The 24,232-nt window shown below is 33.7% G+C and overlaps 1 protein-coding gene across 2 annotated transcripts in view; it reads left to right on the forward strand.

Annotated features, from left to right (window-relative positions):
- The first annotated feature begins 42 nt into the window (after positions 1-42).
- MYBL1 (MYB proto-oncogene like 1) overlaps positions 43-24,232 on the forward strand; it is a 37,116-nt gene continuing 12,926 nt past the window's right edge. The window contains exons 1-8 of one of the 2 annotated variants that reach the window (XM_077876736.1): positions 43-502; positions 9,765-9,870; positions 10,205-10,276; positions 12,323-12,415; positions 13,768-13,988; positions 18,567-18,741; positions 20,880-20,954; positions 21,707-21,811. In XM_077876736.1, the coding sequence (XP_077732862.1) occupies positions 483-502; positions 9,765-9,870; positions 10,205-10,276; positions 12,323-12,415; positions 13,768-13,988; positions 18,567-18,741; positions 20,880-20,954; positions 21,707-21,811 (867 nt within the window). In that variant the 5' untranslated portion in view covers positions 43-482. The remainder of the gene's footprint in view (positions 503-9,764; positions 9,871-10,204; positions 10,277-12,322; positions 12,416-13,767; positions 13,989-18,566; positions 18,742-20,879; positions 20,955-21,706; positions 21,812-24,232) is intronic. The other variant, XM_077876735.1, reaches the window with a different exon arrangement.

A 24,232-nucleotide genomic window follows, 5' to 3' on the forward strand; every position in this document is an offset into this window, starting at 1 on the left:
AGGTTCGGGGCCGCGTGCGCAGATTCAAACGGCGGCTCTTGAGGGAGGCTGGGCGCGAGATTCGGCGGTGCGGACAAAACCCTGCAGGAGGCTGCGAGCCCTGCAGAGCTGCTCGCTGCGGGCTGAGGGCGGGGGTCGGCGCCCGCCGCGGAGCTGAGCTGGGACGGCTGTGTAGAGGCTGAGAGGCGGCGGGAGGGGCCGGCGGAGGGCGGGAGCGCGCCTGCTGACATGTTGGGGGCGTCCCTGACCGGGCCGGGCCGGGGCTAGGAGCGGCGCTGCGGGCCGGGGGCGGGTCACGGTCCGCCCCTCCGTCCCTCCGTCCCTCCGTCCTGCCCTGCCGGGGACGTGCGTTCCACTCTCGGTCGCCGCGGACAGGGGGCGAGGAAAGCGGCCGGAGGGTCGGGGACGAGGAGCGTTCGCTCGAGGCTGGAGGAGGCTGAGCTGCGTCCCCGCCCAGCCCGCGCCTATGCGGTACTTGAAGGATGGCGAAGAGGTCGCGCAGGTGGGTGACATCCCTTTCACTCAGGCCTGTTGGCACAGTCTCGGCTCAGCTCCTTTTCCCTTTCCCAGTGCTTCCCCGTTAGGCCGTCGCCAACTGGGGCAGAGCTATTCCTTCCCGTGCCCCACAGGCGCTCCGGCCCGGCCAGCCGGATCGGAGCCGTGACGTGTGGAGAGTTGGGGACCACTGTGCCTAAGGCGCAGAAAGTGAGTAACTAATGCCCGGATTGCTCTTTTTGAGTCGATTCTCCCCACAGCGCACGTCCAGACCTCAGTCTCTCACAGCCACTTCTTGGTCGCGGTTTCTTGCCAGGTAAGTCTGTGCGCTTTCAGGGAGGACCCTCCGCGTGTCAAAGTGCTGATGTGCAGCCCGGACGGCATGAAAATGCTGTTCGGGGAGACTCCTTTCTTCTGAATTACTCCATCAGTTAAAGTAGGAACTCTGTGATAAACCTGCACTGGGACCCCTCTGCCATCTTTGCTACCTTGACAGGTATGGAAAAATCCTCTGGGCAATAGCTGAGGAGAGAGGACCTTTTTGGTGTTTTCTGTAATTAGCATTCCCATGTTCTTAGCTTTATTCATGTATTTTTAATATCTTCTGCTGGGAAGATGCCACACTGTTACTACCAGTGGCTTGATCTTAAAACAATGTTTGATTCACTGAATATTTTTCGTGCCCATGTTTGGCTCTGTCTGTAACTAAGTGTTGGCCCAGAGAGGTAGGGCATATTTTTTTTTGTTGGAGAACTTGCTAGGAGGAATTTACTCATCTAATTTTTATTTATATGTTACTATAGTAGCTACATATAAATGGTGTGTAGTAACCACTTAGATGACAAAAAAAAACAAAACAACAAAAAAAAAAGGTGTCTTTTGTCAGTAGTATTAAATAAACCTGAGAAGATGTTTGGCAGGATTTCCAAATGTTTTTGTTTATCTAGGTCCACAGCCTTAAAGTCCTAACTAGAGATGTATTTCCTAAGTTGAAATTTAGTACTAGGATTCATTCAGTGTAGGGGTTTGTTAAAAGTTGGCAATAACTACAGATATTTGTTGCTGTATTAATTTATTACAGCATCCGCTGTACATAAGGTATTTTTGCAGAAATCAGCATAAAATAATTAAGCCCTTTTTAGGCTTATTTTGTGGCAACTACAGAGTAGGTCAGACTCTTGAGGTGGAACAAATATATATACATACACTCATAGAAACCCACCTGTCCTAGATAAAGATTTTCAGACTGTCACTAGTGATATATTGGATTAGATAATTCTTTGTAGTGAGGGGCTGCCCTATGCTTTGTAGTATGTTTGACAGCATCCCTGGCCTCTGTCCAGTAGATGCCAGTAACACCCTGTTTCTCCCAGTTGTGACGATCAAATGTCTCCATATGCCACCAAATGTGTGTCAAGGCGGGGGGGGGGTGGGGGGGGTGCAAAATCACCCAGGTGAGAATCACTGCTCTAATTAACTTCTTAATCTTCAGAAAAGATAGATCCCCTGTAATTATAATTACTGAGGTACTGGTTTAGGCCTTTTCTTTTGGATTTTTAAAGATATGAAATTTTTAAAATAAAATAACCTCATTAAGCAAGGTAACAAAGTGGCTCCGTCAACTCAAAAACAGAAATTTGTTTATGTTCATTGTGTGGCATCATCTGCCTATCAGTATTATTGATGTTAATCCTTTCTGAAAGAGTGTCTTAGCTAATACTATCATCATCATTTAGTTATGGTTAGACACTGATGCTTGAATGTCCTGCAGTTGATTTTGTCTGTTCATTTCATAGTTTTTGTATGCTTCATAATAATAGACTAAGAAAGGAGAAGTGATTTAATGACTAATTTGCCTGTGTAAGTTATTTTCTTTTATTGACAATATTGTGAGCTTTGAGAGCTAAACGTGACAATATTGTGAGCTTTGAGAGCTAAACATTAATTGTACTGTTCATTTTTGTTCCATGTCACCTGTATGTATTGAAATGTATTATAGAGTGATTTAAAAAGTCATAAGGCTGGAGTAATTAAATGCAGTGGGATGAAGCTATGCTTCTTATGGGGAGTTTAGAGGTAGAGGATGTGGTGAGAAATTATCTCCAAATGGTGTATATCTTAGAGTCTTCATATTTGAATGTGTTTTATGTTCTAAATTATATATTTTTTGTATATGAAAATACATTTTATCTTAAAAGATAAAAGAATGTGAGATGTTTTGAAGGCGAAATTATTGGTCTCTTGCCTCTTGGCTAAATATCTTAGTAATAAATAGGAACCTAATTTATAGTTGAATGAGAAAGGAAATTAAATTTAGTCAATTTAAGATCTCTACTATACAACTACTTAAGTATTTGAGTGAAAACTCTACTTTGCAGTATAAAAGTTTTACATAAGACTATGGGCATAAATCCTTTAATATGCCTTTTTCTGTATGATATGAAAAAAAGGTTAAAAAAAAAACTGTTACCTTAGGGTGAAAGAACTGGAGGATGTTGGCTCTTTTGATTTTTGTTTAAGATAGGTATAGTATCTCTGATCTAGATTTACATAAAGGAAAAGGCTCATTTTGTGTTGTGACTTTAAATAGTTTTAGATCCCATTGGGTGTTTTAATGATATAATTTACAGGCAATACCAAAATTGGTATATGTTATTAGCATGTACTTGATTTTTAAGCATATTTATGTATTGAGTAATTAATTTTAGTTTTTAAAAGCCAGATCTACCCTTAAAAATAAACTATAAAAATGTCATTTAGAAGCTAGAAGACCTGTTTAAGTAATAACATTCAGGTATTTACACTTGATGACCTGTGACTGCACTAAATTGGAAAGGTAAATGCCAGCCTTTACATTGGAAAATACTCTTCAGTGGATTATCTGTGTGTGAGAAGCAATTTTACTATGTTGTTTCCAACAAAATGGGTGAAAGAATACTGAAAATGAGAACTGGTTTATTTATTTTTTTTGAGAACTGATTTTTAATCAGCTTTGTCGTTAACTAGTGCTGTTGTTTTGGGAAAGCAAGTAAACTCTATGTCCCAGTTTTTAAGTGTGTTAATCTAGGGGTTTGGACTTTATGGTCTGTAAGGTAACTTCTAGTTTTAATATATATTCTATTTTGAACCCTTTTATAATCATCTTTGCTTATTTAAAAATATACACACTAATTCAAAAAAATAGAAAAGTTCAGTCATCATTTTTGTTTATAAGTAGGTAGGTAGAATTCCCTTCAGTGTTAATTTCAGTTTTGCTATTAATAATGCTTAAATGAAGTCAAATTTGTTCTACAGTAATGATGCTAGTTTGCAGTTCAGGTTTGGAAATAAAATATTCAAGTATGCAGTACATAATATTAACCACCGGGTGGCCTGATTTCACTTTATTAAATCAACCGTAAATTTTCATACCTTGAATTCGATTGGACTTAAAAAAATGCAGAATTACCCTGTCAAGACAGTTTAAAATAAACTTGGAATTTTGGATTTTGATAAAAACTTCAGATTTGATGTAGTTTGTAACTTAAATTATGATCAAGTTGAAGTGATTTTATTAGAGCAAATTTTATAGAACTATTGATAATTCTTTAATTTTGAGCCAGTGATTCTTTTCAAATAAAAGTAAGTTTTAAATTCTCAAATTCTTCCTTTTGATACCTCAGTTTACTCCTATTTTAGGTGGAATAATTAGTATCCTTTAAAATTGAACTTCTCCCTAATGTTTTATCTTAATATTTCAAATATGAATAGTTTGTGTATTATTTCACCGGTTAAGTTATGGCTTACTCATTAGCTTACACCCAGTGTAAAGTTTCTTTTAACCATGTTCCTGGCCTAATGAGTCCTATTATTTGTCTCTGTGTACACGTGCTTCATTTTGCTGTTTCATAATCACCCTAATCATTTTGTTCATTCATAATCTAAAAGAACCCTTTTCATTTGAATGTAGTGCTTAGCTTATATATTAGACAATTAAAGAATAAATATTTTCTTTGACTTGAAAAATAAAACTGGCAGAGTAATTCTGGTAACCAAGTCCTGGATGAAGATTCAGAAACCAAATTCCTTTTCTATTTTTGCTTGTGGCTAGCAAAATAATTTCACCTATTTTTTTGCTGTCTTTTAGATTAGTCATCCTAGGCTAAAAATGGCTTATTTGTTTATGTAGTAAGGAGTTGATTTTACTTAGTTATTATGTCTTATCATCATTGATTGCTACAGTATAAAAATGCTAAAAGATATTAAAAGGCAGAAAATAGAACAGATTTGTTTTGATGGTGTCTAACCATTATTAAGCAATGGTCAAAGTACAGTATTGGTGAATTATCTGTGGGTTTTTTATCCCTTTTCTTTTTTTCTTTTTTTTTTTTTTTTTGGCAAATTGTAGATATTCTCAGGCACCTTTCTGTTATAGCTAGTGATATTGATAATTTTCTAGGATCTTACTCGGTCACATTTATTTAAAAGTTACATCATTCTTTCAATAATTGCTTAACTAATATAGAAATAATTTATGCTAAAACTGAGAAGTAGCTAGGTGGATACACTCCAGGAAAGTCCCAGTGGTAGAGATGATTCTAAGAATTCTACTTTAATCTTACCTCGCATTCACCCACTCAAAAAACCCAGCTTCCTGAACATTGACTGGGCTGTATAACTCTCCGAAACTGATGACCATGCTGATGCAAAACAGAGAATGAAACCTCATGTAGAAATAGAAATTTCTCACAAATCAAGCATGTGGTTAAAAAATAAGGCCAAATTTTAAAGTTTAATAAGTTTTTAGGAAAATTACTCCCTGGAAATTAGTCTTTTGATCAAAGTAATATCTTTGGACTCATATCCTTAATATAAAATATTTTTATAAGAGCCTACAGTGAATTTTGTACAGATTAGATGTGATATATTTTTTGAACACTCAATATTTATATAGGGAAGTCCCCAAATTAAACATTGTTTTGATCTAGAAATAACCTAATTTTTAAAAGTAGTCTCAGATATGCTGTTGTGAAAGCTGTTGCAATCTAAGGGGAGGGACGAAGAGGGGAACCTGTGAAAAGCACAACTGAGGGCTGTTTGGGATGGCAGGAAGTGGTAATGTCGCTGGGGACAGTTCTAGGAAAAGTTAGGCAGTATTAATAGACTCCCCAAAGAACCCCTTCTGTACTGAATATTTTGTTTGTTTCAGCAGGTTATGCTTCTTAAAATTCTACCACTTGGAGGTGCATTTGGATTTTGAAAGTCCCTTTTTAATAAATGGGAATGCCTTTCCTCTTCTCCTAGTGGTATTTTCATTCGTTAAAAAAAAATTTTTCTCTCTCATATCCACTTGAGATCAGCTGTATTGAGGGAGATGGAAGTTTTCATTGGGTTGGAAGGGAGTGAGGCAGTTTGGAATACCGAGTACTTGGAGGAGGTAAGAGAGCAAGGAAGACCGTTGATTACTCATTATTTTACAAATATTACAGGTACTGTGCTTGATGCTGAGAGGTGAATGTATCAGATATGATCTTTGCGCTCCTGAACTTGATATTTGATTGGGAAGGTTGGCATGTAAGATGAATGTTAAAAAGGAAGGGTAGATGCTATGAGTACATACAGATTGGATAGAAAGTCTCAATATGGTGTTTTTTTTTTCTGATTTGGTAGCCTTAGAATTGTATTAAGTCATTGGATCCTGAACTGCCTTCATTTTAAGTACTTAATCTTGGCTAATCAGGTGATATTTCTGATAGCTGAAGATGGCAGCAAATAACAGGTAATGTTTACTTAAACTTGTGTCCTTATTTTCATATTACTTTAACAAAACAAGCGTAAGAGTGGCAGAATATTGTTACAAATAAACAGTGGCTTTAGGGAGAGAGCATTGGAATGTTGAAATGCATTGAATTGAAGCAGATAAGTAGCTATATAGGTAGGGGAGTTGGGGATCATGGTGTCTTGCTTGGTCAGAGAGGAAGAATTTTGGTCCTGGGAGCAGCAGGGGGGCGGGGAGGTGAGGGGTTTGGGGGGCTGGGTGGTGCCTGGCTGGCTCAGTTGGTAGAATATGTGACTCTTGATCTCAGGGTCACAAGTTCAATCCCCACATTGGACCTGGAGCCTTCTTAAAAGAAAAGAAAAGTGGGAAGTCTGGGTGGCTCAGTGGTTGAGCATCTGCCTTTGGCTCAGGTTGTGATCCCAGCGTCCTGGGATCGAGTTCTGCATCAGGCTCCCTTCCCTGGAGCCTGCTTCTCCCTCTCCTATGTCTCTGCTTCTCTGTGTGTCTCATGAATAAATAAAATCTTAAAAAAAAAAAAAGAATTTTGGTCCTATAGAACCGACAAATCAAGGGAAATCAGAAGTTCCTGCAAAGGATCTATAGACAGTATATATATTAAATATAGGCCTTGATTTTTCAGTTTTGTAAGAATTACACTGTATGTAGATATTAGGAACTACCCACATGTTCTTAAATGTATTAAAGTTAAATCCAACTTTAGCTGTTTGAAATCAGTGAATTTTTGGAAAGAGTTGAATCTAGTAAAGTAGAAATAATCTTGAATATTGTTGGGCAGTGCAAATCCAGTGTACATAATACTAATAGTGAGCTACCTTTCTGTGTCATGTGCTATATGAGGTGTTTTATGTGTTCTTTTGTTTAATTTTATCCTTAAAGAAGGTGAGATTATCCTCATTTCACAAACAGATAAACCTAAAGCCTTAAGAGGTTAATATGTCCACAGATGCAAATTAAGTAGTTAAGTTATATCTAGAAACTTGTTCTGATGTCAAAATCTATGTCAGATTTGTCTTTGATCTCTTCCAGCTTCTTGATATCTGCTTCCCTGTTTTTCTAGTATGTGGTAGTATACTGGTTAAATAGTGAATTTTGGAGTTCAGCCATGCTACATTTAGCATGACTCTGGGTAAGAAGTCACGTTTCTATGTCAAAGTGTCCCTATTCTGTAAAGTGGGAATAATAAAATTTCCTCTTGGGGATGTTGTGGGGTTTTAAGAAAGAAATTTCATAGACTACCTAATGTCTGGTACTTAGAAAGTTTAAATAAATATTAGCTTATTATTTTCAGATGTTCATGACTCTATTCAATCTTCTCAAAATCCTCTAATTTAGTTTATCATAAAGACCTGCCCTCTTTTCTGGGGCATGTCCTTCATGTCCTCATGGCTTTATTTTCTGTATGCTGGTGATTGCTAAAACTGTTTGTCTATCCTAGGCCTCATACCTGAGCAGAGGATCCATGTGCCCAGTTCCCTTCCTAGATCTGCTCTCCCCAATAGGATAGCCATTCCCCATATGTTGCTATTGAGCTCTTGAAATGTGGATAGTCTTTATAGCATTGTACTCTAACTATAAAATGCACACTAGATTTTGAAGACTTTAGTCAGAAGAAAGGAATGTAAACTAGTTCATGATTATATTGAGTAGGTGTTGAAGTGGTAATTTTTAAAATATTTTGGGTTGAATAATATAACATTATTTTGACCTGTTTCTATTTTCAAAATATGGCTACTAGGAAATTACATGTGTGGCTGTGTTATATTTCTATTTGACAGTGCTGTTCTAGATATATTCACTTGTATATTTCCCAAGTGCCTAGCCCCATTCTCTTCTCCCTCTCAAAATTCTGTTTTTCCTTCATCGCAGTGGATAGCTTTGTTTATGCTCCCAAAGTCAGAAGTTTTGGAGGCATCCTTGATTCCTTGTAAAATTCTTTTGTTTCCACCTTTTTAACATCTCTGTTTCACATGCTTTTTTCCGTTGCTGCTGTTATTGCCTTAGTTGATTTATTCTTCTGTGGTTTCTTGATTTTTGTTATATTTAAATCTCTTCTACTCAAGGATATAAAAAGATGGAATTCTGTCCTTTTTTTAAAAAAATAGTATTATTATGATTTCAGTTTTAAAAATGTGAGATACTTGCTTCACCTGAAGTTTTTTAAAGTAGAATTCAAGTTTTATTTTTAAAAATAGCTACCCTGTGTCTTACCATTATTGAAAAGTCCATCTTTACCCCTCTGATTTGATGTCTTACTGTTACAATTTACCAAATTCCCTTTTGGGTTTGTTTTTTTCCTGGATATTCTATTCTTTTTCATTGACCTGTGTATCTTTTCATGTGCCAGTACTAATCTGTTTTATTTACTGTTTCTCTACAGTGTGTTTTCATACTAGATAGTGCTAATTGTTTATTTTTCCATATGAGCTATATAGATTCAACATGTTTAAGTTCCTCTGAAAATCTAATGGTATTTTTATTCATTAAATTTATGAATTAGGGGCGCCTGGGTGGCTCAGTCAGTTAAGTATCTGACTCTTGATCTCAGCTCAAGTCTTGATCCCATGGTCATGAGTTTGAGCCCACACACCCAGTGTGGAGCCTACTTAAAAAAAAAAATTTAAAAATACATTTATTAATTAATTTAGGAGGATGGACATCTGTTTTCCTATCCAGGAATGGGGTCTGAATGTTTTTTCCATTTGTTCAAATCTAATATATCTCACAATAGTGTTTTGTTTTGTTTTGTTTTGTTTTAAGATTTTGTTTATTCATTAGACACAGAAAGAGACAGAGGTAGAGGGAGCAGGCTCCCTGCAGGGAGCTGGATGTGGGACTTGATCCTGGGACCCCAGGATCACAACCTGAGCCAAAGGCAGATGCTCAAACCACTGAGCCACCCAGGTGCCCAACATAATAGTGTGTCATTGCTTACTATACCTTGATCAAGTTATTTTTACATATTTTAATTTTGTTGTTTTTAGTAATGCTAATGAATCATTTCTTCCATTGTTTCATTTAACTGGATGTAACTATGTTTAGTATTTTACCCTTACTATTCTTAGGCTCCAATACTTTCTTACTTGGGTTATTGTAAAAGATTAGTAATTGATCTTCCTTTCTCCATTTCTCCACATTTCTGCCAATGATTTTTCTGAAACACGAGATATTTGTCTTTCCCTTACTTAAAGTCCTTTAACTCTTTAGGATAAAGGTCAAATAAAGAATAAAAGTCAAATTCCTTAGCATGACATAGAGGTTATCACTTGACCCCTGGTGGCATCTCATTTTTCTGGTGTCAATAAGAACTATAGCAATTTTCAGTTGTAGAACTCTAAATTTTTTATATTTTGAATAATCTAATTGGATGTATGTCTGTTAGCCTGAGAGGCTTCTTCAGTCATACCTGTATACACAGATTCAAGATTGAAATCACAAATTTACATAAAATTCTTGATTTCACAATTAAGGGGTATTTTTGTTTGTTTTTTAGTGAGGATGAGGATGATGACCTTCAGTATGCTGATCATGATTATGAAGTACCACAACAAAAAGGATTGAAGAAACTCTGGAACAGAGTAAAATGGACAAGAGATGAGGTAATTATATGATAAGGTTTACTAATTTCATACTGGTATTTACTTGTTAATAATATTTAATAAAGATATTAAAGATATTGAAAAGCAAAACAGGAGAAAAGTTATTCATCAACTAAGGTGACATATTTTTCTTCCACCAGCGATGTGAATAGCGAAGGGATGTTGAGACTGATAGAAACAGTATAGTAAATGGGAGAACTTGTATTATAGTGGTTTGTCCTTCTACAGATGGCCATCAGATATGACATGAAAGAATTAGAGAGTTATCTATAGTTAGGGATAGAGGAATAGGTGGGGGGAAAAGGCTTTCTAATTTTCATTCCTGCTTTAATAGGATGATAAGTTAAAGAAGTTGGTTGAACAACATGGAACTGATGATTGGACTCTAATTGCTAGTCATCTTCAAGTAAGTGAACTATTATCATATTTCTAACATAGATGATATAGGTCATTGGATTAAATTTACTGTTTTTCATAAATGTGTCTTCATTATTTTAGACTTGATTTCCTTTCTGAAAACATCTTGGTGGTTCTGATCTTTCTATAGTGGCCAAAGGTCAGAAAGTCTGATTTTCTGGTAATTAGTTTATACACAAGCCTAAAAAGATTACTAATCTAAAATGAAAATGATACAAAGTTTGGGTAGGGCTTTATAAATAAATATTTACTGATAAATGTTTAAAAACATTTGAAAGAAGTTAAATACATTGAAGTCTTTTGGTAGCTGATCGATAAAATCAGAGAAAGATCTATTGAAAAGTTTGTCATCTAATGTTTGCATTTTACGGTGTTATTGATTTTTAAAAGAATTATACTTAATGGTTCATCATACTATTCACATACTGTTCATTAGTATGTAATTTTATAATTTACAAAGTATCTTCACATACAGTCCTTTTGTTTCTTACTACAATAAAGGTAGTGAGGCAAAATATTCCTATCTGAATTTCTGTTTTGACTACCGTGGGTTTCAGAAGCTAGGTTACCTATGTTCTTTCTAAGTTGTTATGATGTTTTTCAACATAACCTGAAAATTGAGACCAGATAATGGAAAAAGCATAAGTTTTGGAGTAAGTCTGAATTATATTCAAGTGTCAGGTCTACTAGCTGTTTGGTCTTAGAAAAATTACTTACCTTCTTTGATTTTCAGGTTCCTTATCTATAATATGTAAATAATGGTACTTGTTTTTGTAGTATTGTTGTGAGAATTAGAAATAACATATAGGATGTTTGGTGCATTTCCTAACATTTAGCAGGTGTTCAATAAGTGTAAGCTAAATTAGAAAAATTTATTTTAGCTTTATTAGTTTAACTTCAGTGGTACAGTAGCAAATGAAGGGAACAAAGAACTGGTACGAGGACGTACAGGAACTACCTGATTATTTTGAAGAAAATGATAGCCTTACAATGGATCAGCATTGATGTTTAGAAGCCATAAATGAAGAAACTCAGTTTAAATAAAAATAATTTGATTATTTTTAATAGCTGGCACAAAGACAGCTATTGGTAAACAACATTATCCATAATCCTGTATATGAATTCATATTTTTGTAAACTCTGAATCACTCATGAAGTTAAGTGTTTTATTATTAATATATATTATATGTAGGAGTTACTAGGCCATGAAGTGACTAAAGCTTCATTTGTTAGAGATTTTTGGAATTTGAGATATTTCTACATAAAGTTTTCCTATCCTGGTAAATTAATTTACTTTTTAAGCTTCAACACTTAAATAATTTAACTGATAAGTAATGCACATCTTTCATATAGATGTATTTAGTTTTTTCTTGATAACTTGGACATTATCATTTATGAAAATCCTTCAAATACCATGCAGTGGTCTAGTAATATCTTTAGGGGTTTTTAAATTGTATAAAGTTAGAGTTAAGTACTGATGTACTGTATGAATTCAGATTGCTATGCTCTTTGAGTTCATCTGTCTGCTTTGTTTAGTTTTGTTTACTCCCTTTTTTTCCTCAATCTTAGATTTCTTTATGGCAGTATCTATGTTATAGCTTTGCATTTTGCTATGTTATGAGGCACACTGTAGAGATACATACTTATAAATTAAAATAATATATATAGTCTAAGCCCTGCCAAAGGCTTTAATTTAAATATGAATTAAGACACAGGTGTGTAAGATAAATATTACATTTTAAAGGGTTAAAAAAATTATTTAAGAGTAAGAGCACTCAGGGTTGGGGGGAGGGCCAGAGGGAGAAGGAGAAACAGACTCCTTGCTGAGCAGGGAGCCTCAGGACATGGGCTGATCCCTGGACTCAGATCATGACCTGAGCCAAAGGCAGCCTGACTGAGCCATTCAGGCACCCCAATAAATACTACAGTTTAAAGAATGTTATTAAATGCATTATTCTTGAAGATTTTCTTTTGAGTTAGGCTGATTTGCTTTCTGGAAAACAATTGTTCAATCACAAAATCAATTCTTTCCCAGAATCGTTCAGATTTTCAGTGCCAGCATCGATGGCAGAAAGTTTTAAATCCAGAATTGATAAAGGGTCCCTGGACTAAAGAAGAAGATCAGAGGGTAACGTGTTCATATTCTTTATTCTGACTGTGTAGGTGGACTGGCTTTTTTTTCTTCCTAATGTATTGTTTTGTCACAAAGGATATGTTTAAATCACTTTGATTTTGTTCCTTTGGGTGCTGCTTATAGAAGAATTGAAAGTTGAGTGTCTTGAAGTGTAGTTTTTCTGAATTGAGTCAAGCCAAGTATAATATGTATTGCTTTTTCTTTCTGGGAATTTTTTTACAGAAGGAAAAAATGCCATCAGTTTAGTCATCTTATTTAGAGCTTAGGTTAGCAACATTTAGGGTATAGCTTCTTGTTGAAAACTGAGTTACCATTTTAAAAACCATTTAATTTTTATTTTTATTTTATCTGATTACATAATAAGTAAGAAAGTCATTCTTAACTATCCCTCTTTACCTATAATGAGCCCTAGAATAAGGTAGATACCAGAGCATTGTGTTTCTAAAGGATTGGATGATTTAAAAACTAGGGTAAATCTTTGTGTTATAAAAGTTTGAGAAGAATGGGAATATTGATGCCCTCCACAAGGAATTGCCCTTTAGTTCATGTTTTTTATGGCAGAAACATTAATGTAGTTGGGGAATTAGAGCATGTTTCCTACTACTTAAAAAAAAAAAAAAGAAATGTTCACTAGGCTCAGAACTGATCTGACTTACCTGACGGCCAAAGATAGATTTTATAGTGTGTTACCTGTAGCCTTTTAGTGTGAGAAAGGAAGAAATGAAAAGACAATAAATATGTAGATCCTTCCTGCTTCCAAACTGATTTGTCTTTGAGCTGAAGCTTCTTTTAAAAAAAAAAAAAAATACAAGAGTAGATAATCTTTAAGTCTCAACACTTTTACTATTATTTTAAATTAATGTTCATTGAAAACAATTTAACTTACAATTCACTTTAATTAGCACCTTGTATTTTTGATAAGTTTTGGGGTCAACTTTTGTACTTGGCAAATAAATGATGGATGAGTATTAGTAAAATTGTTGTGGTTTGTATTTAATGCATTAAAAAGAGTATTCTTAAGTTATGTTTTAAAATTTTATCAAGGTGATGCTTTTTTAATTGAAGTATAACTGACATGTAACACTGTATTAATTTCAAGTGTACCACATAATGATTTGCTATTTGTATATTGCTGAATGATCACAACAATGAGTCTAGTTAGCATCTGTCACAATATACTATAAAAATTATTTTCTTGTGACGAGAATTTTTAAGATCTCTAGCAGCTTTCAGATGTGCATTATAGTATTATTAACTATAGTCACCATGCTATACATTACATCCCCATGAGTTATTTCTTTTTAAAAAGGTAATGCTTTTTTAAACTTTGTTTTTCTGTTTCTTAGGTTATTGAATTAGTTCAGAAATATGGGCCAAAACGATGGTCTTTAATTGCAAAACACTTGAAAGGAAGAATAGGCAAGCAATGTAGAGAAAGATGGCATAATCATCTGAATCCTGAAGTAAAGAAATCTTCTTGGACAGAAGAGGAGGACAGGATCATCTATGAAGCCCATAAGCGGTTGGGAAATCGTTGGGCAGAAATTGCTAAACTACTTCCTGGAAGGTGCTTATATAAACGTATATATTTTCCCATACTTAAACTTGATCTTTATTAAGTTACTATTAGGTATGTTTGCAGATAATCCCTTTGACTTTTATTTATAATGAAATTTAGACAAGCAACCCTTTGGGCCTATTTGTAATAAATTCTGTGTAAGGCATAGAATTACTTAAAAAAAATGAAATAATAGCACTAATTTGTGCAGTAAAATGATAGACCTTTAGGTTATGTGAACAGTTAATGTACTCCCCAGATTGTTTACCTATCAATGCCAGTCAGACAGATCTTCTTTGTACAAACCTGGTTGGAATGGAATCTAAATTGAAGAGATTTCTTTTTTTTTTTTCTTTAAAGATTTTATTTATTGATTCATGAGAGACCTAGAGAGAGAGAGGCAGAGACATAGGCAGAGGGAGAAGTAGAAGTAGGCTCCATGTAGGGAGCCCGATGTGGAACTCCGACCCTGGAATCATGGCATAAGCCGAAGGCAGACGCTCAACCACTGAGCCACCCAGGTGTCCTGAAGAGATTTCTTTCGTATTGGATTCTATGCACAAGATCTGAGAATAGCAAAGTAAACTACAGAAGTTCATTAGAGAAAATTCAGTTCTTAATTATGATATTCAAATCATGGGAGTAGTATATATATCCATGTGGCTAAAACACAGAATTTCCCTCCGGGAAAGTGATATGCCCTTCTGTGTATATGTATACTATAAGTATACTGTACATTGATTGCATTGGTTTGAATGTTTCCTGATTGTAGTACAGTAGACCAACACCTTGGGAAAATCCGTATCTCACTCGGAAGGTATGCATGTTTTTTTTATTGCTGTAGTTTCTGTATAGTACTTCATCACTTACAAAACGCTTTTACCTGTATACTTAATTAATCTTCATATACTAATGAAATATGCCAAGCAAACAATGCTGTCTTTTAAGGAAATTAAAGCATAGTGTTTTTTTGCATGTTACTGAACCTGGTTTAGGAACTTCCAATGTTTTCAGTCTTTTATATATATATATGTATATATATTTTTACTGTCCATTGAAACTAGCTTAGTGCCTTAACATAAAGTTGGTTCTCAGTAAATGTTTGTATACTTTATGAAGGATGAAATTTATACTACAAGTAGCTGTGGGTTGAAGGTTTACATTTTTATAAAGGAAATTTTAGGTGAAAAGACAGTGAAGTCTTTCCAACATAGGTATTCTCATTAGTGAAAGAATATTGGGATTCTCTAATTTGTGGTTTGCTTTTCTTGACCATGTTTGTTCCTGGCTTTTAGGTCTTTGCCCTCTCTATACCCTTTATCTGGAATGCTCTTTTTTCCTCCTCTTGTATGGCAGGTTCATTCTTGTCATTCTATCTTAGCTTCACTGTCACCCAGAGACCTTCCTGGACCACCTACCAAATTACCCTAGTTACTCACTTTTCTTATTTCTGCTTTAATGATCTGTATTGCACTGGTGTTTTTCTTTGCTTTTTTCCAACTGAAGTGTGGACATGAAATATTATATATTCTCAGATATACAACATGGTGATTTAACATTTATATACATTTTTAAGTGATCACCAAGCTAAATCTGGCTACCATCTGTCACCATACAAAATTGTTACATATCATTAATTATATTCCCTATACTGTACATTGTATCTTCATATCCTTTTAATTTTATAGCTGGAAGTTTGTACTTTTAATCTCCTTCTCCTATTTTGCCCACCCCCCAACCTCCCTCCCCTCTGGCAACCACCACATTGTTCTTAGTATCCATGAGTCTGTTTCTGTTCTGTTTTGTTTTTTAGATTCCACAGATAAGTGAAATTCTATGGTATATATCTTTATTTGACTCTTTTCACTTAGCATAATACCATATGAGTTCATCTATGTTGTTGTAAATAACAAGATTTCATTCTTTTTTATAGCTGAGGAATATTCCATTGTATGCATGTGCCGTATCTTTTTCCCTTCATCTATCAGTAACTAATTGGGTGCTTCCATAATTTGACTGTAAATAACGCTGCAGTGAACATGGGTGTGTATGTATTTTTGTATTAGTGTTTTTGTTTTTTTCAGATAAATTCCCAGAAATGGAATTACTGGATCATATGATAGTTTTACTTACAATTTTTTGAGGAACCTTCATACTGTTTAACATGGTGGCTGCATCTATTTGTGTTCCCACCAACAGTTCATGAGGGTTCTTTTTTCTCCACATCTCTGCCAACACTTGTATTTCTTGTCTTTTTTGATAGTAGCCATTTTGGCCTGTGTGAGGTGATATGTCATTGTAGTTTTGATTTGCGTTTCCCTGATGATTAGTGAGCATCTCTTTCTCTCTCTTTTTTTTTAAGATTTTATTTATTCATTCATGAGAGACACACAGAGAGAGAGAGAGGCAGAGACACAGGTCAAGGGAGAAGCAGGCTTCCCGCAAGGAGCCCAGTGAGGGACTCAATCCCAGATCCCGGGATCATGTCCTGGGCCAAAGGCAGATGCTCAACTGCTGAGCCACCCAGGTGTCCCTAGTGCTCACTAGACATCTTTTTATGTCTGTTGGTCATCTGCATGTCTTCTTTCATACAGATGAAAATCTGTTCATGTTCTCTCCTCATTTTTTGTTTTATTTTAATACTGAGTTGTATGATTCTTTATGTATTTTGGATCTTAACACCTATTGGTTATATCCTTTGCAAATATCTCCTCCCATTCAGTAGGTTGCCTTTTTGTTTTGTTGATAGTCTTCACCGTATTAAAACTTTATAGTTTGATGTAGTGCTTTTTGTTTTTTGCTCTTGCCTGACAGATTCAAGAAAGTACTGCTTAGAACAGTGTTCAAGGGCTTCTTTGAGTAGTTTTGTGGTCTCTGGTCTTATGTTTAAGTCTTCTTTTTTTTTTTTAAGATTTTATGTATTTATTCATTAGAGACACCGAGAGAGAGGCAGAGACACAGACAGATGGAGAAGCAGGCTCCTCACAGGGAGCCTGATGTGGGACTCGATCCCTGGACTGGGATCATGCCCTGAGTCAAAGGCAGATGCTCAACTGCTGAGCCACTCAGGCATCCCTACATTTAAGTCTTTAAATTTTGAGGGTTTTTTTGTATATCATATAAGAAAGTGTTTCAGTTTCATCCTTTCAGGTAGTTGTCCCCTTTTCCCATCACCATTTATTGATAAGACTGTCTTTCTTTTCCCCATTGTATGTTCTTGCCTCATTTGTTGAAGATTGATTGACTGTGTAAGTGTAGGTTTAACTCTGGGCTTTCTATTCTGTTCCTTTGACCTGTTTCTATCTTGTGTCATTACCGTACTGTTTTGATTACTATCACTTTGTACTATAGTTTGAAATCTGGAAGTGTGATATTTCCAACTTTGTTCTTCTCTCTCAAGATTGCTTTGGTTATTTGGTGCCTTTTGTGGTTGTGTACAAATTTTAGGATTATTTGTTCTAGCTCTATGAAAAATGCCATTGTGTATTTTGGTAGGGATTGCATTGAATCTGTAGATTGCTTTTTGTGTACATTTTAACAATTCTTCCAATCCATAAGCATACTATATCTTTCCATTTATTTGTGCCATCTTTAGTTTCTTTCACCAATGCCTTAGAGTACAGGTCTTTCAACCTCCTTGATAAATTTATTCATAGGTATTATATTTGATGTAATTGTGAATGGTATTTTTTCTTAATTTTTTCTTGGTAGTTATTATTGTATTAGAAACACAACAGAGTTTCTGTACACTGATTTTGTATCCTGCAAGTTTACTGAATTCATTTATTCTATTTTTTTTTTTTTTTTTTTTGGTGGATTCTTTAGGGTTCTCTATGTATAGTCATGTCATTAGCAAATAGTGACAGTTTTATTTCTTTTCAAATTTGGATGCCTTTTATTTCTTTTTCATGTCTGATTACTGTGACTGACTAGGACTTCCAAAGCTTTGTTGAATAAAAGTGGCGAGAATGGGCATCCTTGTCTTGTTTCTCATCTTAGAGGAAGAGCTTTCAGCTTTTTACCATAAAGTATGATGTTAGCCGTGTTTGTCATATAGGGCTTTTATTATGTTGAAATATGTTTCCTCTGTACCCACTGTGATGAGAGTTTTTTTTTTTTTATCATAAATGGATGTTGAATTGTATCAAATACTTTTTCTGCATCTATTGATTTATCCTTTATTTTGTTAATATGATGTTGATTGATTTGGGAGATATTGAGCCATCCTTGCATCCTTAGAATAAATCCTAACTGATCATGGTATATGATTTTTTTTGTATATGATTTTTTAATGTAGTTTAGTTTGCACTGATGTTTTTCTTCTTATTTATTTTTTTCTATTCTTCCTTCCTGTGCTGCCACACTTTCAATAAGAAAGTAAGCCTCATGAGAACAGGAACTTTCTTATTCACTGTTATATTTTCACTGTTTCGAACTGTGTCTGACTGACAGCTTATCTTTGAATTGAGAAAGTACCTAGTTTCATTATTTGTAAAAAATTGTTTTAAGTACTTTGTGAACTTCATACAGTGTTAAAATTTATGGAATCCTTTTTTTCTTTTTAAATTATACACTTTCATTTCTTAGGACTGATAATTCTATCAAAAATCATTGGAATTCTACCATGCGAAGAAAAGTGGAACAGGAGGGCTACTTACAAGATGGAATAAAATCAGAACGATCTTCATCTAAACTTCAACACAAACCTTGTGCGACTATGGACCATTTGCAAACCCAGAATCAGTTTTACATACCTGTTCAGGCACATATTTTTAATACCTTTATTATTTTAAAAAATTTCTTTAGTTGTTAAATGGGAGGATGTTTGGTTTCTTAATAGGACAAATACAACATATATTAAGAAGAATAGACATTTAAATTTCCAAACAGAAAAAAAAATTGCCGTAACTGCTGTTAACCATTAATGGAGGTTACTTTCTACTTGTTTTGATTGATAAATATTTTGGAAACAAACTCATTGAAATGTTTCCTTTTATATGTAATTTTTATACTATCTTGGTAAGAAACTTAGTATATACATTTCCTAATGCTATCATTCTTTGAATCTTATTTATGATTCAAAGCTTATGGTCATTTGTGCTTTAACATCCATTATAGTTTCCTTTTAAAAAAGATTTTGTGTAATTGTAGTATTGCTTATCTCTAAGAGGTAAGTGTGTATAAAATGGTTTTAAGGAGAAAATAGTCAAAATCCATTCATCTTTGGGAGGTGTGGTAAATAATTAATTGATTCTTTGATGGCATTCAACTTTGCTTCTCTCCCTAGTAACCAATCAGCCATGTGATATTAGTCTTTGTTTAGACAGGTTCATTTGAATAGAGATTCCCCAAGCTCAGGATAGGGCAAGCTCTATTTTCCTTACAGTGCATTTTCTTCTCTGCAAGAAATTAGTTAGGAGTTTTCATAAGGTTTGTTTTTTATTTTTCTGTCTGCCTGTCTGTCATGCCATTTTTCATGTTGAGCAATTCTCGGTTCTTGTTACATAAAATGTAAAGATTAAGTCCTGACTTAATCTTTTGGGTGTTAAAAATCTGTGGTTAGTATGCACAGATTTTATTTGAATTTACCTCATTAAATGAACATTTTTTTGGACATAATTTTAAAAGAACCATTTTTAAAAAGTAATGACATCTTAATTTACAAATAGGAAAACGTGGAGACAGTATAGTTATCTGCTGATACTCAATACCTTAAGGTTTTTATTGTCTGTTTCTTTACATTTTCCTTTAGAGTCCTAGATTTCAGCAGCATAAACTGAAACATTCTGCTTCTGTCTTAGAAAGGTTATCATTTAAATTTATTTTTTTAACTCATAGAAACATAGTTTTAAAAGTTATTTGGGGTCAAGAGAGTATTTAACAATCTCAATCAAAATATATTGGAAAATAATATTTCTTGTAGTTTAAGAATTGTTTATTATACATTTGATAATTCTTGAAAGATATATGTATTCATAATTCAACTCATTTAAGCTACTAAAAAGATCATTCTAATTTTGACTTGAAAGAAAAAGTGGATTGGTTTGAAATATTGTCAAAGATTTAAATGAAAAGTTTGAGAAAAATAAGTTTCTAATTCATTGAAAGTTTAGTGATAACTAATACAAATCAAGTATTGTGGAAGTTCTATGTTAGAAGTTACATATGGTGATTCTGCATCAGATAGTGATTTAGGTAGGCCATAATGGAAAATAGAACAATTTCATTATTTGTATTTATTAGATTTTTAGGTTTTTAAAAATATCTTCTCCTATTTCTTTCCACCACTGCACACTAAATTTATATGCAACTTCAAAATTCTTATTACAGATGCTTTAGAAAAACAAAGTATTAAAAAACACATGAGTGATTCCTACTGTTTTTCTAAGACAAGTAATAGAAGAAGCCTCTGTTTTCATATCTTTTTACACAGAGATTGGCCTGGGGTGGTGGTAGAAGTAAGAGAGGTATGAATATTGAAAAACTTACTTTAGTCTTTTCTTTGTATTTCATATGGACCAACTCCTTCCTCTGAAAGATAAGAACACTATTACTTTATCTTCTTCAGGAGATAGAGCAGTCCTTCTAATAGCAGATTAAAAAATAATTTGTTGGATATTGTAGATAACAGAATGATTGGCTGATAAATATATGCCAAGTAATTCTCATATTTCATTCAGGAGAAAATAAGTCTTTCCTAAGAGTTATGACTTTTTATTAGAAGATTCTGAGAACAAAGATATAATTAGAAATTATTATATGAGTGAATTTTCAAAGTTAACAGAGATACTTCATGAGTTTTTAATGCTGATATTTTGTCAAGAGTTTTTATGCTTTGCCTCAGACTTTAAAAATTTATATAGTGCTATATATATAACTAATGTTTTCATTACTTTTTAGATCCCAGGCTATCAGTATGTTTCACCTGAAGGCAATTGTGTAGAACAAATTCAGAGTTCTTCTGCATTTATTCAGGTAGCTTTTTATTTATAGCAAAACAAACAAACAAAAACAATGAAAACACTTTCAAACATACATTTGAAAGTCTAATAGTGCCTATTTCCTCATTCATAAAACTAGGACAAAATACTACCTGTTCTATTTACTTTGAATATTGTAACTGAAGGAGAAAGTTTATAAATGGGTTTGAGAAATATAAACTGTACAGATGTAAGGTGGTTGACAACACCAGCAGTGTGGTCCTTACATTTTTCCAACTTAAACCATTCAGGTTGACAATGGACTCATTTTTGTTAAATTGGATAGAATGTGCATATATATGATTTAATAAAACAGACTCCAGACATAGATTTCTAAATTGATATAGATGATACAATATAAGTTTTTTAATGTATGTGTGTATTTATTTATTTATTAGTTTTTTAATGTATTTAAATTTCCCAATTCTAGGGGTAACTAACTGGCTGGCTCAGTTGATAAAGCATGTAACTCTCAATCTCCATCCAGGACATGAGTTTGAACCCCATGTTGGAGATAGATATTATTTTAAAAAATAAAATAATAAAATGAATTTCCCAAATCTTCTCTGTTAAATTGAAAATATTTAGATACTGGGGGATTGTGATATTGAGCATTTGGGATTTAGTTGTATTAAGCTTTCTTGGAGAAAATAGATTTTATGTTGCATAGAAGATAAAAATTAAGAATAATAATAATAATAAAACATTTATTTAAGTGGCCTTTCTCTTTTATTTAACTTGTTTTAGCCACCCTTCATTGATGAAGATCCTGATAAGGAAAAAAAAATAAAGGAACTTGAGTTACTTCTTATGTCAGCTGAGAATGAAGTTAGAAGAAAGCGAGTTTCATCGGTAGGAAATAAGCTTAAGTGTTTAGATTTTGTTAGAATCCTTCATGTGCTTTTATAGTTTTCATCAGCATTGACTTTCATTTACTAACACATGGAAAGCATATTCAGTATGACTCCAGATTTTAATACAGACTAAAATAGATTTTCTAATTTGCAATGTTGAGGTTGCCTGATTTTGATATACAACTCTTTGAACATATTTTACAATGTTGTATATTAAGATGTTTTTTAGTTGTAAATGTCAAGCAGACCTAAGGTATGATCTTCAATATATATGTGTGTGTGTGTGTATATATACATATTTGTGAAAATGATATGTGATTTAGATTAGGCTTTGCTTTTATTTTATTATGATTTCTGGCTTTGCTTTCATTTTAGGCCTTCCTTGTAATGATATCTTTAATAGAAAAAAATGTTTGAAAAATAAAGAATTCAATAAATTATAGAGATTTATGTGCTTCAGAATTACTTTTATTCTGTCCTTGAACGTGTTTTCCTATTTACTATATTAAGAATATGAATTCGGTAAATTGGAAAAAAACAATAACTTAAAAAATATAGGGAAAGGGAACATTGAGATTTTATGTTCTTTAAAGAAATTTTTATATGAATGTTGGGTCTTGGTTACCACATGTGAAAACTATTGTCTGGGATTTGCTTGATGGGAACAATTAGGAGTATTAAATTAGGACACATAGTAATCATTCTAGCTAAATTAGGCTATATTAGATGGATTAAGAGAAAAAAGATTTATACTTAAATGACTATTTTAAAAGTTTACTGTCTTGAGATTTTTTACATTTAGGAAGGGGCTACTCTTGGCCTGGGGCTTAATGAGGGGACTGTCCACTCAGGGTGATTGGGAGCTAATACAAAATTACTAAATAGAATAACGAGTTTTTGAAATAGTATTATGAGGCAACTGCTGATGTCTTTATATCATTTAAAAAAGCATTAGTAAAAACAACATTGTTAACTATAATAGACAAGATACATGCCATAGGAAGCATAGTTTTTGTATTAAAACTGCAAAAACCATGGTCAAATAGGAAGACCTAAAGTATACCTATTTTAAAATTAATTTTGGTTTTATTAAGAAATAGTTATTTTTAGAGAGTCCACATTGTTAGGTAATTGTATCATGTTTAAACCATTTTTTATTTTTTTATAGTAGTCTATCATTTTTAATTTAACGGCAAGAAGTAACTAGCTACAAGAAATGGCATTTTACATTAAGATGAAGACAGCTTTTTTTTTTTAGAACTTATTTATCTAAAATCCACTTTCATAAATATCTGGTTGGAGATTTTAGATTCTGGAGGGAAGTTGCTGCACCCAGTGGAATAGAGTCCATACACATATAAAGTATTCTTTTTTTTTTAAAGTATTCTTAAATATTATTTGATAATTGTCATTTTATTAAGTATCCATTATGTTCAACCATTATAGATATGTTTTATGTATTCTTAGTAATCCTTATATTAACTGTGAAGTAGGTGGTTTGTTGTTAGGAATTTATATTCAGGTGTGTCTGAATGTACCTCTGGTTTTTCCACTGGGCCTACTCACCTTTTTGAATCTTTTTACCACTTTCAAATTTAATTGACGTGCAATAGTTCGGAACCTATCTCCAGGAAATGATTGCAAATTCCATAGTTGGCTATGCTAATAAAGGAAGGGTGCTTTAATTTTTTTATTTTGGAGGAACTTTAAAACAGGTGGAACTTATTTTGCAACAGTCGGAAATTTTTTTCACCTTAACTTGAAACCGAACGTTTTGTTACTGTGAATATCTAACACATTCTAGTAGTTTTTAGTTTTAAAAATATAGGTACCATTTATTGAGCACTTCCTATGGATAGGACAATGTGCTTTCTAAAATATGGTAGCTATTAGCTCCATTTAATTTAATTTTATTTTTTTTCCCCATTTAATTTTAAATGAAATTTAAAAATTCAGTTTCTCAGTTGCACTAGTCACATTTTAGTTGTTTATATGGCATGTGGCTCTCATATTGAGGAGATTCAGACATAAGAATATTTTCATCACCTCTGAGAAGTCTGTTCGAGAGAGCTATATGCTTTATGTTTAAGGTACCACGTATGATTTCCATCTATTGTGAAATGATCACCACGATAAGTTTAGTTAACATCTATCATCTGATATAGGTACAAAACAGAAAAGGAAAAGAAAAAAAGGGGAAAAAATTCTTTTTCTTGTGATGAGAACTCTTAGGATCCACTATTAAAAACTTTCAAATTACATATAGTTTCTTAACCAGGACTCCTCAAGGTCTTTTTTTCTTATTTTTTTATTATGAGATATTAGGAAGCTCAGCTCAAAAGATAAGTCCATTGCCCACTGTACTTCTTCAGAGAGATAAAAATGACACAATCCCTGACTTCAAAGGGTTTACTCTGCA

Source organism: Canis aureus, chromosome 28 (assembly GCF_053574225.1).
Source record: "Canis aureus isolate CA01 chromosome 28, VMU_Caureus_v.1.0, whole genome shotgun sequence".
NCBI classification, from domain to species: domain Eukaryota; kingdom Metazoa; phylum Chordata; class Mammalia; order Carnivora; family Canidae; genus Canis; species Canis aureus.